Source organism: Manis javanica, chromosome X (genome assembly GCF_040802235.1).
Source record: "Manis javanica isolate MJ-LG chromosome X, MJ_LKY, whole genome shotgun sequence".
Lineage (NCBI taxonomy): Eukaryota > Metazoa > Chordata > Mammalia > Pholidota > Manidae > Manis > Manis javanica.
In genome coordinates, this window is record NC_133174.1 from 58,961,390 (window position 1) to 58,975,469 (window position 14,080).

At 39.3% G+C, this 14,080-nt stretch overlaps 1 protein-coding gene across 7 annotated transcripts in view; it reads left to right on the forward strand.

Annotated features, from left to right (window-relative positions):
• Positions 1-54: 54 nt before the first annotated feature.
• The window catches only part of TAF1 (TATA-box binding protein associated factor 1), a 125,628-nt gene continuing 111,602 nt past the window's right edge, over positions 55-14,080 (forward strand). For all 7 annotated transcript variants that reach the window (XM_073227386.1, XM_073227385.1, XM_073227384.1 and 4 more), the window contains exons 1-4: positions 55-246; positions 1,272-1,386; positions 1,538-1,654; positions 12,491-12,610. In XM_073227386.1, the coding sequence (XP_073083487.1) occupies positions 70-246; positions 1,272-1,386; positions 1,538-1,654; positions 12,491-12,610 (529 nt within the window). In that variant the 5' untranslated portion in view covers positions 55-69. The remainder of the gene's footprint in view (positions 247-1,271; positions 1,387-1,537; positions 1,655-12,490; positions 12,611-14,080) is intronic.

Below are 14,080 nucleotides of genomic sequence, written 5' to 3' on the forward strand. Positions count from 1 at the left end.
CCACTTCCGGTAGGGGTCAAGGAGGGCCCTAAGTGACTTCTGGGCGACTAATGCTTTTATTTCCGGGCTATGGGATCAGGCTGGGATTTGCTCTTGGTGGCTTCCGCTTTTGGCGCTGCCGCCATCATGTCAGACACGGACAGCGATGAGGATTCTGCGGGAGGCGGCTCATTTTCTTTAACCGGTTTCCTCTTTGGCAACATCAATGGAGCCGGGCAGCTGGAGGGGGAAAGCATCTTGGATGATGTGAGGGGGTGGGCGTGGGGTTAGGGCTGGGGGTGATGCGGCTGGAGTGTAGTGTAGAGGGTGTTTAGATTCGGGGGAGGATGTGGTCCTCTCTCTGTCTGAGAGGGCGCAGTTAAGAGAAGAGGAAATGAGAAGCGGATACTGCCTTCGTAGACTGCAGTTAGAGAGGAGGCTTCTTTGTGGACGAGCGTGAGAAGGAGACAGGATGGTAGACCAGCCCCCGTAGGTCAGGGGTGCCGGTGTGGGTGGCTTTGGACAGAACGTTCCACCTGACCAGGCAGTAGGAAATATTTATTGCACTTTAACCTAGGGAGGTTGCTTTTAAACTATTGCAATGGGAACCTACTTGGAGATTCTTGAAACTGCATTTCTGCCACCGCCGACCTAAGGTGGCTCTAGAGCAAGAGGACTGGACAGAGCCTGTAACAAATCATGGTTCACCTCCCTGTTATTAGAACAATGAATGTTCAAACCATCTGGGGCAGGCAGACCCCTTCTGGGCCCAGCGCCCTTAAGTAGTTTTCCCAGTGTTCACTGGCATTCATTCATGCTATCGGTGCCTGTGGCCAAGCGAAACTCACCTTCCGTTTAAGGTTCATCTTTTCAAGGAGAGAATAATGATCAATATTCCTTCTCCCGTGGAGCACACACAAGTACACAAAAACTAGCAGAAAAGTTCTTTCCTTGCCTTGCCTTGTCTGATCCAAACGACCTCTGTTGCTTTAGCCTTTATTCTGAGAACTACTGTTACATTCATTTAGTCTTAGTGGTGGTTTTTTGAATATTTCTTTATATTACTTTAAAGTAGGGTGATGAAATTGGACACAATATGTCAATAAAGACCTGATGAATAAAGAGTTTAGTGGAAGATTTACTTTTCACTTGAATGTGAAGCTCCTTTTAGCACGCTGCAGAGTCATTTTTCATGCGGATTTTATAGTTTTGTCGTGGACTAGGAAATACGCCTTGTATAGGAAGCTTTGGTGTAGTTTTTGTCTTCGACTCTGGTGCTGTCCCTTTTTCAGGAGTGTAAGAAGCACTTGGCAGGCTTGGGGGCTTTGGGTCTGGGCAGCCTGATCACTGAACTCACCGCAAATGAAGAACTGACTGGGACTGATGGTGCCCTGGTAAATGATGAAGGTGAAGTCTGGGTCATGGGGAGTAAGGTGGGGGAGGAGGCTAGCCACTTAGGGTAAATGTACTTTTCAATGGGAGTTACCTAAGGGAGTGAGAGTTATTTGCTTGCTATTTGTTGACATATACTCCCCCCCTGCCTTTTTTTTATTCATAGGCTGGATCAGGAGTACAGAAGATGCTGTGGACTATTCAGACATCAATGAGGTAGCGGAAGACGAAAGCCGAAGGTGTCAGCAGACAATGGGGAGCTTACAGCCCCTTTGCAACTCAGGTGATTATTTGGTGTCCTCTGTAGAGCATACCAGTATATTATCCTGCTGTATAGTCCAGTTTGTTTCTTTGTGTGCTTTCTGCCATTGTTCATGCTCTCTATGCCTTTGCTCTGCTTCTCTCCCTTTGTCAGCTCAGTTCCAAGTAGCTGCTCTCCTCTGGTGTTCCGAGGCAGTGTTACCATTCTCAGGCTTTTATTCCTCGTACTGATTATTCCCAAACTTGTGGTGAATGCCAAGTAAGGATGATAATGCTTTCTTCCTTATCATCTGGTATTTGAGTACCTACTGTGTTCATAGCACTGTTGTAGATGCTATTTAAACTCAGTCTTTGCCCTCAAGGAATTGGTAGTTCAAGGAGGATTAATATATATGATCACATATGAACAAGCACACACATTTCTTGGCTCAGCTTCTGTTAATCACTCACCAGCTCTTTGCTGACAGTACAGTTAATGCATGCACACACCATAGGTTTTTCTCCTTGGTGTAAGGTACTACATTAGAGAATCAGAATGTCAGAGCTGGAAGGGGTCTTAGTGATTATTTTCTTTTCACCTCATGATAGATAAGGAAAACTTGAACTTGAGAGAACTTTAATAATGTGGAACTTTATTAAAAGTTCTATAGTCAGCTAGCTACAACCTTGAATAATTCAACAACTCAGTGCATTAGACATTTTTGGAATACCTGATACGTGCTATGTAATGAGTAGACAGTATGGAACAAAGATAATAAAATCCATTTTCTAATCTTGAACTCAGTTCCATGGTCTGGAACCTAGAGCTACCATCATAGTCCACTCTTTCTACTGCCCTTTGCTACCTGTCACTGCTTGAAACTTTTATATGAAGTTGTTTATTTGTTGTCCATCTTTTTGAATTAAATTTCAGGGTCAGTTAATGGATTTGAGTGCTTCCTATATAAAGAGATGAATTGTACCACATACACAAGAAGTAACCCAGAAAAATAGAAGATACAGGTCTTACCTTCACAGGGAAATTAGGAAGATGGGGTAGACAATGCAAAGCATAATTACTAGTAAGAAGAAGACAGAAATCAGCTAAAAGCTCATAGTTCTGTGTGGGGTGTTATATTTAGTTTTGAGAGCCTGCTAGAATAGCTAAGGTAAGTAGCATAACTATTGTTTTGAGCCGCCTGACTTAGGCTAAGGGGGAGGTGGTAGTACCTCTGATTTTTAGGGAATGTCTTAATTTCAGGGTTGGGTTTATTTCTCTAGGGATGATACGGAAGAGGATAGTGGTGGTTTCCTGTTGGGTTTTATGAGCTGACCACCTAGGAAAGGAGAATGTTGAGTTTGATAAATCTAAATTCTGAGTTCTCTTGTCCTCTGAGGGTGCCTTTGTCTCTGCCCTTATCTTCCTCCTTCCCTGGCATTGGCCCCTTCCCATGGCCTGATTTATATGGGTGCTTCTTTGGAATAACTGGAATTGCATGGAGCTCATTAGAAAAGGCTTCGTGGAGGAGAATTTTGAGCAAAGTTTTGAAAGACAAGGTTTGATGGAGAAGAGGTAGCAGAGCATTTGATTTGGAGACATGGCTTGTCTAAAATGTTTGGAAATAGAATAGTGTGGGGGGAATTGGCCAGCAGGTTTTCTTGAAAGGAGTGGAAAACATACTGCCAAATAGCAAGACCCCAGGGTAGAAGAATTTGACAGCACCTTCTTGGAAATAGAAAAGGTGTGTTTTGAGGGGTAAGAAATTGATGAAGGAGACAGGAGATTAAAATCATAAGTTGGGAAAATGAGGATAGAAGTGGTATTGATAGTAAGAAAAAGTAATTTAAAAGAATATTTCAGTGATATGCAATTGAATATCTGAGTGAAAAGGGTATTTATTTATTATTTTGGTATCATTAATCTACAATTACATGAAGAACATTATGTTTACTAGGCTCCACCCTTCACCAAGTCCCCCAACAAACCCCATTACAGTCACTGTCCATCAGTGTAGTAAGATGCTGTAGAATCACTACTTGTCTTCTCTGTGTTGCACAGCCCTCCCTGTGCCGCCCCCCACATTATACATGCTAATCATAATGCCCCCTTTCTTTTTCCCTGCCCTTATCCCTCCCTTCCCAACCATCCTCCCCAGTCCCTTTCCCTTTGGTAACTGTTAGTTCATTCTTCGGTTCTGTGAATCTGCTGATGTTTTGTTCCTTCATTTTCTTTGTTTTTATACTCCACATATGAGTGAAATCATTTGGTACTTGTCTTTTTCCACCTGGCTTATTTCACTGAACATAATACCCTCTAGCTCCATCCATGTTGTTGCAAATGGTAGGATTTGTTTTCTTCTTATGGCTGAATACTAATCCATTGTGTATATGTACCACATCTTCTTTATCCATTCACTTACTGATGGACACTTAGGTTGCTTCCATTTCTTAGCTATTCTAAATATACTACTGTGATAAACATAGGGGAGCATCTGTCTTTTTCAAACTGGGTTGCCGTATTCTTAGGGTAAATTCCTGGAAGTGGAATTCCTGGGTCAAATGGTATTTCTATTTTGAGCTTTCTGAGGAACCTCCATACTGCTTTCCACAATGGTTGAACTAATTTACATTCCCACCAGCATTGTAGGAGGGTTCCCCTTTCTCCACAACCTCGCCAACATTTGTTGTTGTTTGTCTTTTGGATGGTGGTGATCCTTACTGGTGTGAGGTGATATCTCATTGTGATATTAATTTGCATTTCTCTGATGACTAGCTATGTGGAGCATCTTTTCATGTGTCTGTTGGCCATCTGAATTTCTTCTTTGGAGAACTGTCTGTTCAGCTCCTCTGCCCATTTCTTAATTGGATTATTTGCTTTTTGTTGAGGTGTGTGAGCTCTTTATATATTTTGGATGTCAACCCTTTATCGGATCTGTCATTTATGAATATATTCTCACATACTGTAGGGTACCTTTTTGTTCTATTGATGGTGTCCTTTTCTGTACAGAAGCTTTTCAGCTTTATATAGTCCCACTTGTTCATTTTTGCTTTTGTTTCCCTTGCCCAGGGAGATATGTTCATGAAGAAGTTGCTCATGTTTATGTCCAAGAGATTTTTGCCTATATTTTTCCTAAGAGTTTTATGGTTTTATGATGTATGTACAGGTCTTTGATCCATTTCGAATTTACTTTTGTGTATGGGGTTAGACAATGGTCCCGTTTCATTTTCTTACATGTAGCTGTCCAGTTTTGCCAGCACCATCTGTTGAAGAGGCTGTCATTTCCCCAATGTATGTCCATGGCTCCTTTATCGTATATTAATTGACCATATATGTTTGGGTTAATGCCTGGAAGTCTCTATTCTGTTCCACTGGTCTGTGACTCTGTTCTTGTGCCAGTAAGAAATTCCTGATTACTGTGGCTTTGTAGTAGAGCTTGAAGTTGGGGAGCGAGATCTCCCTGACTTTGTTCTTTCTTCTCAGGATTGGTTTGGCTATTTGGGGTCTTTGGTGGTTCCGTATGAGTTCTGGAACTATTTGTTCCAGTTCATTGAAGAATGCTGTTGGTAATTTGATAGGGATTGCATTGAATCTGTATATTGCTTTGGGCACAATGGCTATTTTGACTAAATATTAATTCTTCCTAGCCAAGAGCATGGCATGAGTTTCCGTTTGTTAGTGTCCTCTTTAATTTCTCTTAAGAGTGTCCTGTAGTTTTCAGGGTATAGGTCTTTCACTTCCTTGGTTAGGTTTATTCCTAGGTATTTTATTCTTTTTGATGCCATTGTGAATGCAGTTGTTTTCCTGATTTCTCTTTCTGTTAGTTCATTGTTAGTGTATAGGTAAGCAACAGATTTCTGTGTATTAATTTTGTCTCCTGGAACTTTGCTGAAATCCAATATCAGTTCTAGTAGTTTTGGAGTGGATTCTTTAGGGTTTTTTATGTACAATATCATGTCATCTGCCAATAGTGACAGTTTAACTTCTTCTTTACCAATCTGGATTCCTTGTATTTCTTTGTTTTGTCTGATTGCCGTGGCTAGGACCTTCAGTACAATGTTGGATACCAGTGGGAAGAGTGGGCATCCCTGTCTTGTTCCCGATCTCAGAGGAAAAGCTTTCAGCTTCTCACTGTTCAGTATGATGTTGGCTGTGGGTGTATCATATATGGCCTTTATTCTATGCCCATTTTGTTGAGAGTTTTTATCATGAATGGATGTTGAATTTTGTCAAATGATTTTTCAGCATCTATGGAGATGATCATGTGGTTTTTGTCCTTTTTGTTTATGTGGTGGGTGATGTTGATGGATTTTCGTTTTCTTTGTACAATTTATTTCTAGTTTTATACCTTTGTGGTCTGAAAAGTTGGTTGGTAGAATTTCAGTCTTTTTGAATTTACTGAGGCTCTTTTTGTGGCCTAGTATGTGGTCTGTTCTGGAAAATGTCCCATGTGCACTTGAGAAGAATGTGTATCCTGTTGCTTTTGGGTGTAGAGTTCTGTAGATGTCTGTTAGGTCCATCTGTTCTTGTGTGTTGTTCAGTGCCTCTGTGTCCTTACTTATTTTCTGTCTGGTGGATCTATCCTTTGGAGGGAGTGGTGTGTTGAAGTCTCCTAAAATGAATGCACTGCATTCTGTTTCTTCCTTTAATTCTGTTAATATTTGTTGCACATATGCTGGTGCTCCTGTATTGGGTGCATATATATTTAGAATGGTTATATCCTCTTGTTGGAGTGAGCCCTTTATCATTATGTAGTGGCCTTCTTTATCTCTTGTTACTTTCTTTGTTTTGAAGTCTATTTTGTCTGATATTAGTACTGCAACCCCTGCTTTCTTCTCACTGTTGTTTGCCTGAAATATGTTTTTCCATCCCTTGACTTTTAGTCTGTGCATGTCTTTGGGTTTGAGGTGAGTCTCTTGTAAGCAGCATATAGATGGGTCTTGCTTTTTTATCCATTCTATTAGTCTGTGTCTTTTGATTGGTGCATTAAGTCCATTTACATTTAGGATGATTATTGAAAGATATGTATTTATTGCCATTGCAGGCTTTAGATTCATGGTTACCAATGTTCAAGGTTAGCTTCTTTACTATCTTACTGTCTAACTTGCTTATTGAGCTATTACAAACACTGCCTGACGTTTCTTTATTTCTCTCCCTTCTTCTTCCTCCTCCTCCATTCTTTATATGTTGGGTGTTTTGTTCTGTGCCCTTTTGTGTTTCCTTTGACTGCTTTTGTGAGTAGTTAATTTTATTTTTTGCCTTTAGTTAGTATTTGTTTGGTCTGCTTTATTTGCTGTGATTTTATTTTCTCTGGTGACATCTATTTAGCCTTAGGAGTGCTCCCATTTAGAGCATTCCTTCTAAAAGACCCTATGGAGGTGGTTTGTGGGAGGCAAATTCCCTCAACTTTTGCTTGTCTGGGAATTGTTTAATTCCTCCTTCATATTTAAATGATAATCGTGCTGGATACAGTATCCTTGGTTCAAGGCCCTTCTGTTTCATTGTATTGAATATATCATGCCATTCTCTTCTGGCCTGTAAGGTTTCTATTGAGAAGTCTGATGATAGCCTGATGGGTTTTCCTTTGTAGGTGACCTTTATCCTCTCTCTAGCTGCCTTTAAAACTCTGTCCTTGTCCTTGATCTTTGCCATTTTAATTATTATGTGTCTTGTTGTTGTCTTCCTTGTGTCCCTTGTGTTGGGAGTTCTGTGTGCTTCCGTGGTCTGAGCGACTATGTCCTCCCCCAGTTTGGGGATGTTTTCAGCAATTATTCCTTCAAATACATTTTTTATCCCTTTTTCTCTCTCCTTCTGGTACCGCTATAATGCGTGTATTGTTCCATTTGGATTGGTCACACAGTTCTCTTAATATTCTTTCATTCCTGGAGATCCTTTTATCTCTCTCTGCGTCAGCTTCTATGCGTTCCTGTTCTCTGGTTCCTATTCCATTAATGGCCTCTTGCATCTCGTCCATTCTGCTTTTAAGTCCTTCCAGGGATTGTTTTATTTCTGTAGTCTCCCTCCCTACTTTGTTGGTTAGCTCTTGCATTTTTCTCTGCAGCTCCATCAGCATGGTTATGACCTTTGTTTTGAATTCTTTTTCTGGAAGATTGGTTTGGTCTGTCTCCCCAGGTTCCCTCTCAGGGGAGGAAGTCTGTGTGGTTCTGGTCTGGATCAAATTCTTCTGCCTTTTCATGGCGATAGAGATAGTTGTGGGGAGTTGGCACGTGTGTCTGCTGGGAGAACATTCCTTCTTGCTACTTTGTAGTGTTCCTCTCCTGGGAGAATGGCGACCCCTAGCAGCTTGTGCTGCGCAGCTGCGCGTAGACGTAGTCTCTGTTTCTCGCCTGGCTGCTGTTGAGGAATCTCTGCCTGGCTGCTGTGGGCGTGGCCAGCCTCAGGCTGCTACTCCGCTATGGCAGGGCCGCGCCAGAGGGATAGTGGGCGGGAGGCTGTTTATTGCCGTGGGGGGCTGCCAAGCTGTGCTGCTGCCCAGGGGATTAGGGTGCCCGGAGTTCCCTGGGATTCCCAGCTGCTGGGCTGAGTGTGCTGGGACGCTTCTGTCCAACTGTGAGGTCCCTGTCCCTTTAAGACTTTCAAAAGGCACTCGCTTTTCTTTGTCCTAGGGGCGCTGGCTGCGGGGACCTGCTGGCAGGTTGTACTGTCCCATTTCCCTAGTATCCAGCTCAGCAAGCACTGTATGTCTGTGCTCCCGGTGCAGATGGCTAGGGCTGAATATTTAGCAGTCCTGGGCTCCCTCTCCCTCCCTGCCATGACTGCTCTCCTGCTGGGGAGCTGGGGTGAGGGGCACTCGGGTCCCGCTAGCCGCGGCTTGCATCTTACCCCCTTCGTGAGGTGCTGGGTTCTCGCAGGTGAATATGTAGTCTGGCTATTGTACTGTATCTAATGGTCTCTGTTTTAGGAATGGTTGTATTTGTTGTATTTTCAAAAATAGGTATGGTTTTGGGAGGAGATTTCCGCTGCTGTACTCATTCCGCCATCTTTGAAAAGGTTATTTTTTAAATTAAGTTATTATTGATATACAATCTTAGGTAGGTTTCACATGAACAATGTTGTGGTTTCAACATTCACCCATATTGCCAAGTCCGCCCACACCCCATTGCAGTCTCTGTCCATCAGTGTAGTAAGATGCTGTAGTGTCACTATTTGTCTTTGTGCTATACTTCCTTCCCTGTGCCCCCCGCATATTATGTGAGCTAATCATAATACCCCTTAATCCCATTATCCCTCCTTCTCTGCCCACTCTCCCCAACCCCTTTCCCTTTCGTAACTGCTGTTCCATTCTTGGGTTCTGTGAGTCTGCTACTGTTTTGTTCCTTCAGTTTTTGCTTTGTTATACTCCACAGACGAATGAAATCATTTGGTAGTTGTCTTTCTCTGCCTGGCTTATTTCACTGACCATATGCCCTCTAGCTCCATCCAAGTTGTTGCAAATGGTAGAATTTGTTTTTTTTTTTGACTGAATAATAATCCATTGTGTTTGTGTACCACATCTTTATCCATTCAACTATTGATGGACACTTAGGTTGCTTCCATATCTTGGCTATTGTAAATAATGCTGTGATAAACAGGGGTGCATATGGCTTTTTGAATCAGGGATCTTGTTTTCTTTGGGTAAATTCTTAGAAGTGGAATTACTGAGTCAAATGGTATTCTATTTTTAGTTTGTTGAGGAACGTCCATATTGCTTTCCACAATGGTTAAACGAATTTACATTCTCACCAATGGTGTAGGAGGGTTCCTCTTACTGTGCACCCTTGCCAGTATTTATTGTTGTCTTTTGGATGTTTGCCATACTAAATGGTGTGAGGTGATATCTTATTCTGGTTTTAATTTGCATTTCCCTGATGATTAGCCATGTGGAGCGTCTTTTCAGGTACCTGTTGGCCATTCGAATTTCTTCTTTGGAGATGTGTCTGCTCAGATCCTCTACCCATTTTTTAATTCAGGGTGTTGAGGCATGAGTTCTTTATATATTTTGGATGTTAACCTCTAGTTTGATAAGTCGTTTATGAATATATTCTCCCGTATCGTAGGATGTCTTGTTGTTCTGCTGATGGTGTCCTTTGCTGTACAGAAGCTTTTTAGTTTGATGTAGTTCCACTTTTTCATTTTTGCTTTTGTTTCCCTTGCCCAAGGAGATGTGTTCAGGAAAAAATTTTTCATGTTTATGTTCAAGAGATTTTTGTCTTATGTTTTCTTCTGAGTTTTATGGTTTCATGACATACATTCAGGTCTTTGATCCATTTTGAGTTGTCTTTGTATATGGAGTTAGGCAGTAATCCAGTTTCATTCTCTTAAATGTAGCTGTCCAGTTTTGCCAACACCAGTTGTTGAAAAGGCTGTCATTTCCCTATTGTATATCCGTCACTCCTTTGTTGTGTATTAATTAGGATTTACGTGTTGCTTTATATCTGGGTTCTCTATTTTGTTCCATTAATCTATGGGTCTGTTCTTGTGCAAGTACCAAATTGCCCTGATTATTGTGGTTTTGTAGTCGAGCTTGAAGTTAGGGAGCGTAATCCCCCCTACTTTGGTCTTCCTTCTCAGTATTGCTTTGGCTATTTGAGGTCTTTTGTGGTTCCATATGAATTTTAGAACTATTCTACTTCTTTGAAGAATACTGTTGGTATTTTGGTAGGGATTCAGTTGAATCTGTAGATTCCTTTAGGTAGGATGGCCATTTTGACAACATTAGTTCTTCCTATCTGTGCACATGGGATATATTTTCATTTATTGGTGTCTTTAATTTCTCTCATGAGTGTCTTGTAGTTTTCAGGATATAGGTCTTTGATCTCCTTGGTTAGGTTTATTCCTAGGTATTTTATTCCTTTTGATACAATTGTAAGTAGAGTTGTTTTCTTGATTTCTCTTTCTGCTAGTTCATCATTAGTACAGAGGAATGCCACAGATTTCTGTGTATTAATTTTGAATCCTGCAACTTTGCTGAATTCAGTTATTGGTCCTAGTATTTTTTTGGTGGAGTCTTTAGGATTTTATGTACAGTATCATATCATCTACATATAGTGACAGTTTAACTTCTTCTTTACCAATCTGGATGTCTTTTATTTCTTTGTTGTCTAATTACTGTGAATAGGACCTCCAGTGCTCTGTTGAATAAAAGTGGGGAGAGTGGGCATCCTTGTCTTGTTCCCGATCTTAGAGGAAAAGCTTTCAGCTCTTTGCTGCTAAGTATGATGTTGGCTGTGGGTTTGTCATATATGGACTTCATTATGTTGAGGTACTTGCTTTCTATACCCATTTTGCTGAGAGTTTTTATCATGAATGGATGTTGAATTTTGTTGAATGCTCTTTTAGCATCTATTGAAATGATTATGTGAATTTTGCCCTTCTTTTGTTGATATGTATGATGTTGATGAATTTTCGAATATTGTGTCATCCTTGTATCCCTGGAATAAATCCCACTTGCTCATGATGTATGATCTTTTGATGTATTTTTGAATTTGGTTTGCTAATATTTTGTGGAGTATTTTTGCATTTATGTTCATCAGGGATATTGGTCTGTAACTTTCTTTTTTTGTGGTGTCTTTGTCTGGTATTGGCATTAGAGTGATACTGGCCTTATAGAATGAATTTGGAAGTATTCCCTCCTCTTCTACTTTTTGGAAAACCTTAAGGACGATGGGTATTAGGTCTTCTCTAAACGTTTGATAAAATTCAGTGGTGTAGGGGTTTTGTTCTTAGGTAGGTTTTTGATTACCAGTTTAATTTTGTTGCTGGTAATTGGTCTGTTCATATTTTCTGTTTTTTTCTGCTTCAGCCTTGGAAGGTTGTATTTTTCTAGAAAGTTGTCCATTTCTTTTAGGTTATCTAGTTTGTTAGCATATAATTTTTCATAGTATTCTGTAATAATTCTTTGTATTTCTTAGGTGTCTGTAGTGATTTTTCCTTTCTCATTTCTGATTTGGTTTATGTGTGTAGACTCTTTTTTTCTTGATAAGTGTGGCTAAGGTTTTATCTGTTAATATTCTCGAAGAACCAGTTCCTCATTTCATTGATTCTTTCTATTGTTTTATTCTTCTCAATTCTATTTATTTCTGCTCTGATTATTATTATGTCCCTCCATCTACTGACTTTGGGCCTCATTTGTTGTTTATCTATTTTCATTAATTGTGAGTTTAGAGTATTTATTTGGGATTGTTCTTGTTTCTTGCAGTAAGCCTGTATTGATATGTACTTTCCTCTTAGAACTGCCTTTGCTACATCCCACAGGTTTTGAGCCGTTGAGTTGTTGTTTTCATTTGTCTTCATGTAGAGTGAAAAGTCTTTTGGTAGAAGAACATGGTACAATTGTAGAGGGGGTAAGTCAGGTCAAGGCATATAGATTTGGGTTTAATCTCAATAAAAAGGTGATTTTTGAGGAAGGGAATGGAGAGTATAGAGGAATAAAAGAGTGTTCAAGACCAAGTTTTGAGTGATGCCTGTTGTTAAAGGACAGTGAAAAGGACAACCATCTGCAGAAGGTGGACAACAAATGTGTCAGACTTGGGAGGTGAGAAAAGAGAATGTCCAGTCTCAAGGAAAGTGACAGAAGAATGTTAAATTCAATTATGAGATTAAGCAGGGCAAAATAAAAAATAAAGCAAGATTTGCTCAGGACAAGGATCAAAGGTTTTTAAACAGTTCTTGGGAACTCTCTAAGTTCCTGTATGACGTATACATAATGGAAGAGCATTTGTTGATATCATTTCCTTCTAAAGGCAGAAGGTGCATCTTCCCTGTGTGTTCTTTGGGATCTGCATAGAGCTTCATTTGGTGCTTCAAATTCTTGAGTGACAAGGGAGCTCCAGACTGTTGTGTGACATTCTGAATACTGAGCTACCTTCTTGGTATTATTAGATTATGATGAAGATGACTATGATGCTGATTGTGAAGACATTGATTGCAAGTTGATGCCTCCTCCACCTCCACCTGCAGGACCTATGAAGAAGGATAAAGACCAAGATGCTATTACCTGTGGTAGGTAGTTTGTTTTTATTGATGGAGCGAGTTCGATTCATAAGTCCAGACGTTTGGTGTGCACATAGGGGGCTATTAAGCTGCTAGGACAAGATACAACTTCCCAAAGTGATTCATACAAATTTCTGTATTAAAGGGAAGCTTTCCTTTTAAAACATGTGGCAGCAGTATCTTGACATGCACTCAAGAAGAGATAGTTTAAACTGGCCAGTGGTACTCAAATCTGGCTGCCCATCAGAATCACCCTAGGTCTTTAAAGAATATATAGATTTCTGACTCTTCATCCCTGGAGAGTCTAATTCAGAAGATATGGGATAGAGCCCAGGAATTTCAAAAAGTACAGTATCCCAAAGTGATTTCTGATGCAACTCATTTGTGTACTGCTATTTGGAAGCTACCTGTTTAGATGATTCTCTTTAAAAGAAATTAAATGGGGAAGGCACTCTAGAATGTGTATAAATCATATATAGCCAATAGCCAGATTCAGAGATTATAAAGGCAGAGTCCTCATTGATCATCTCACCTCTTCCTAAGTCTGCAAGAGTAGTAACCCTGTCTGTCCTATGCTAGAAGTTGGGGAAGAGCAGTGTTTTTGATCTCCTGTATTTTTTTTTAAGGAAATGCAAGTTATTATGCTATTTTATTTTATTTTATTTTATTTTATTTTTATCTTATTTTATTTTATTTCATTTCATTATTATTTTATTATTTTATTTTATTTTAATTTAATTTAATTTAATTTTAATTTAATTTAATTTAATTTAATTTTATTTTAATATTTTATTTTATTTTTTATTTTATTTTATTTTAATTTTATTTCATTTCATTATTATTATTTTATTTTATTTTAATTTAATTTAATTTTATTTTAATTTAATTTTTTTATTTTATTTTATTTTATTTTATTTTATTTTATTTTATTTTATTGTATTGTATTGTATTTTATTTTTTAATATTACAAATGCTTTATTTTTATTTTTTTTGATCTCCTGTATTTTGATGCTTATGTTAACCAAAGCTGCTACTATTAGAATTTTAAGCCATTTCCTTTTTAGTCTGGGCTAAATAGCAGCTATAATTTTATATCATAGATCTTATTTTATACTAAATAATTTCATTGTTATCCTATTGTCTTAAAAAATTCTTCATCTTATGGGTGTCTGAACCAGACATGTTAAGGCCTGACTGATGTAAAAATGTATAATTTTGGTCACATTCATTTAACCTAATATATTTACAGGAAGTAGTAAATGTAGTAATAGTGTTTGTTTTCTTTCATCACAACCCTAGGGTACCAGGTACAAGGTGAGTTGGGGGATGGTGGGAGATAATGAATTGGAATCAGTGTTTTGGGTTGCATTCTAGTAATCTGGGTTCTTGGAACTATATCCCCTGCCATTGAGCCATGCATATAAGCCTAGATTGGGAGTTGTTGGCTGAATTTGAGGAAATAATGCTCACAGCTACATG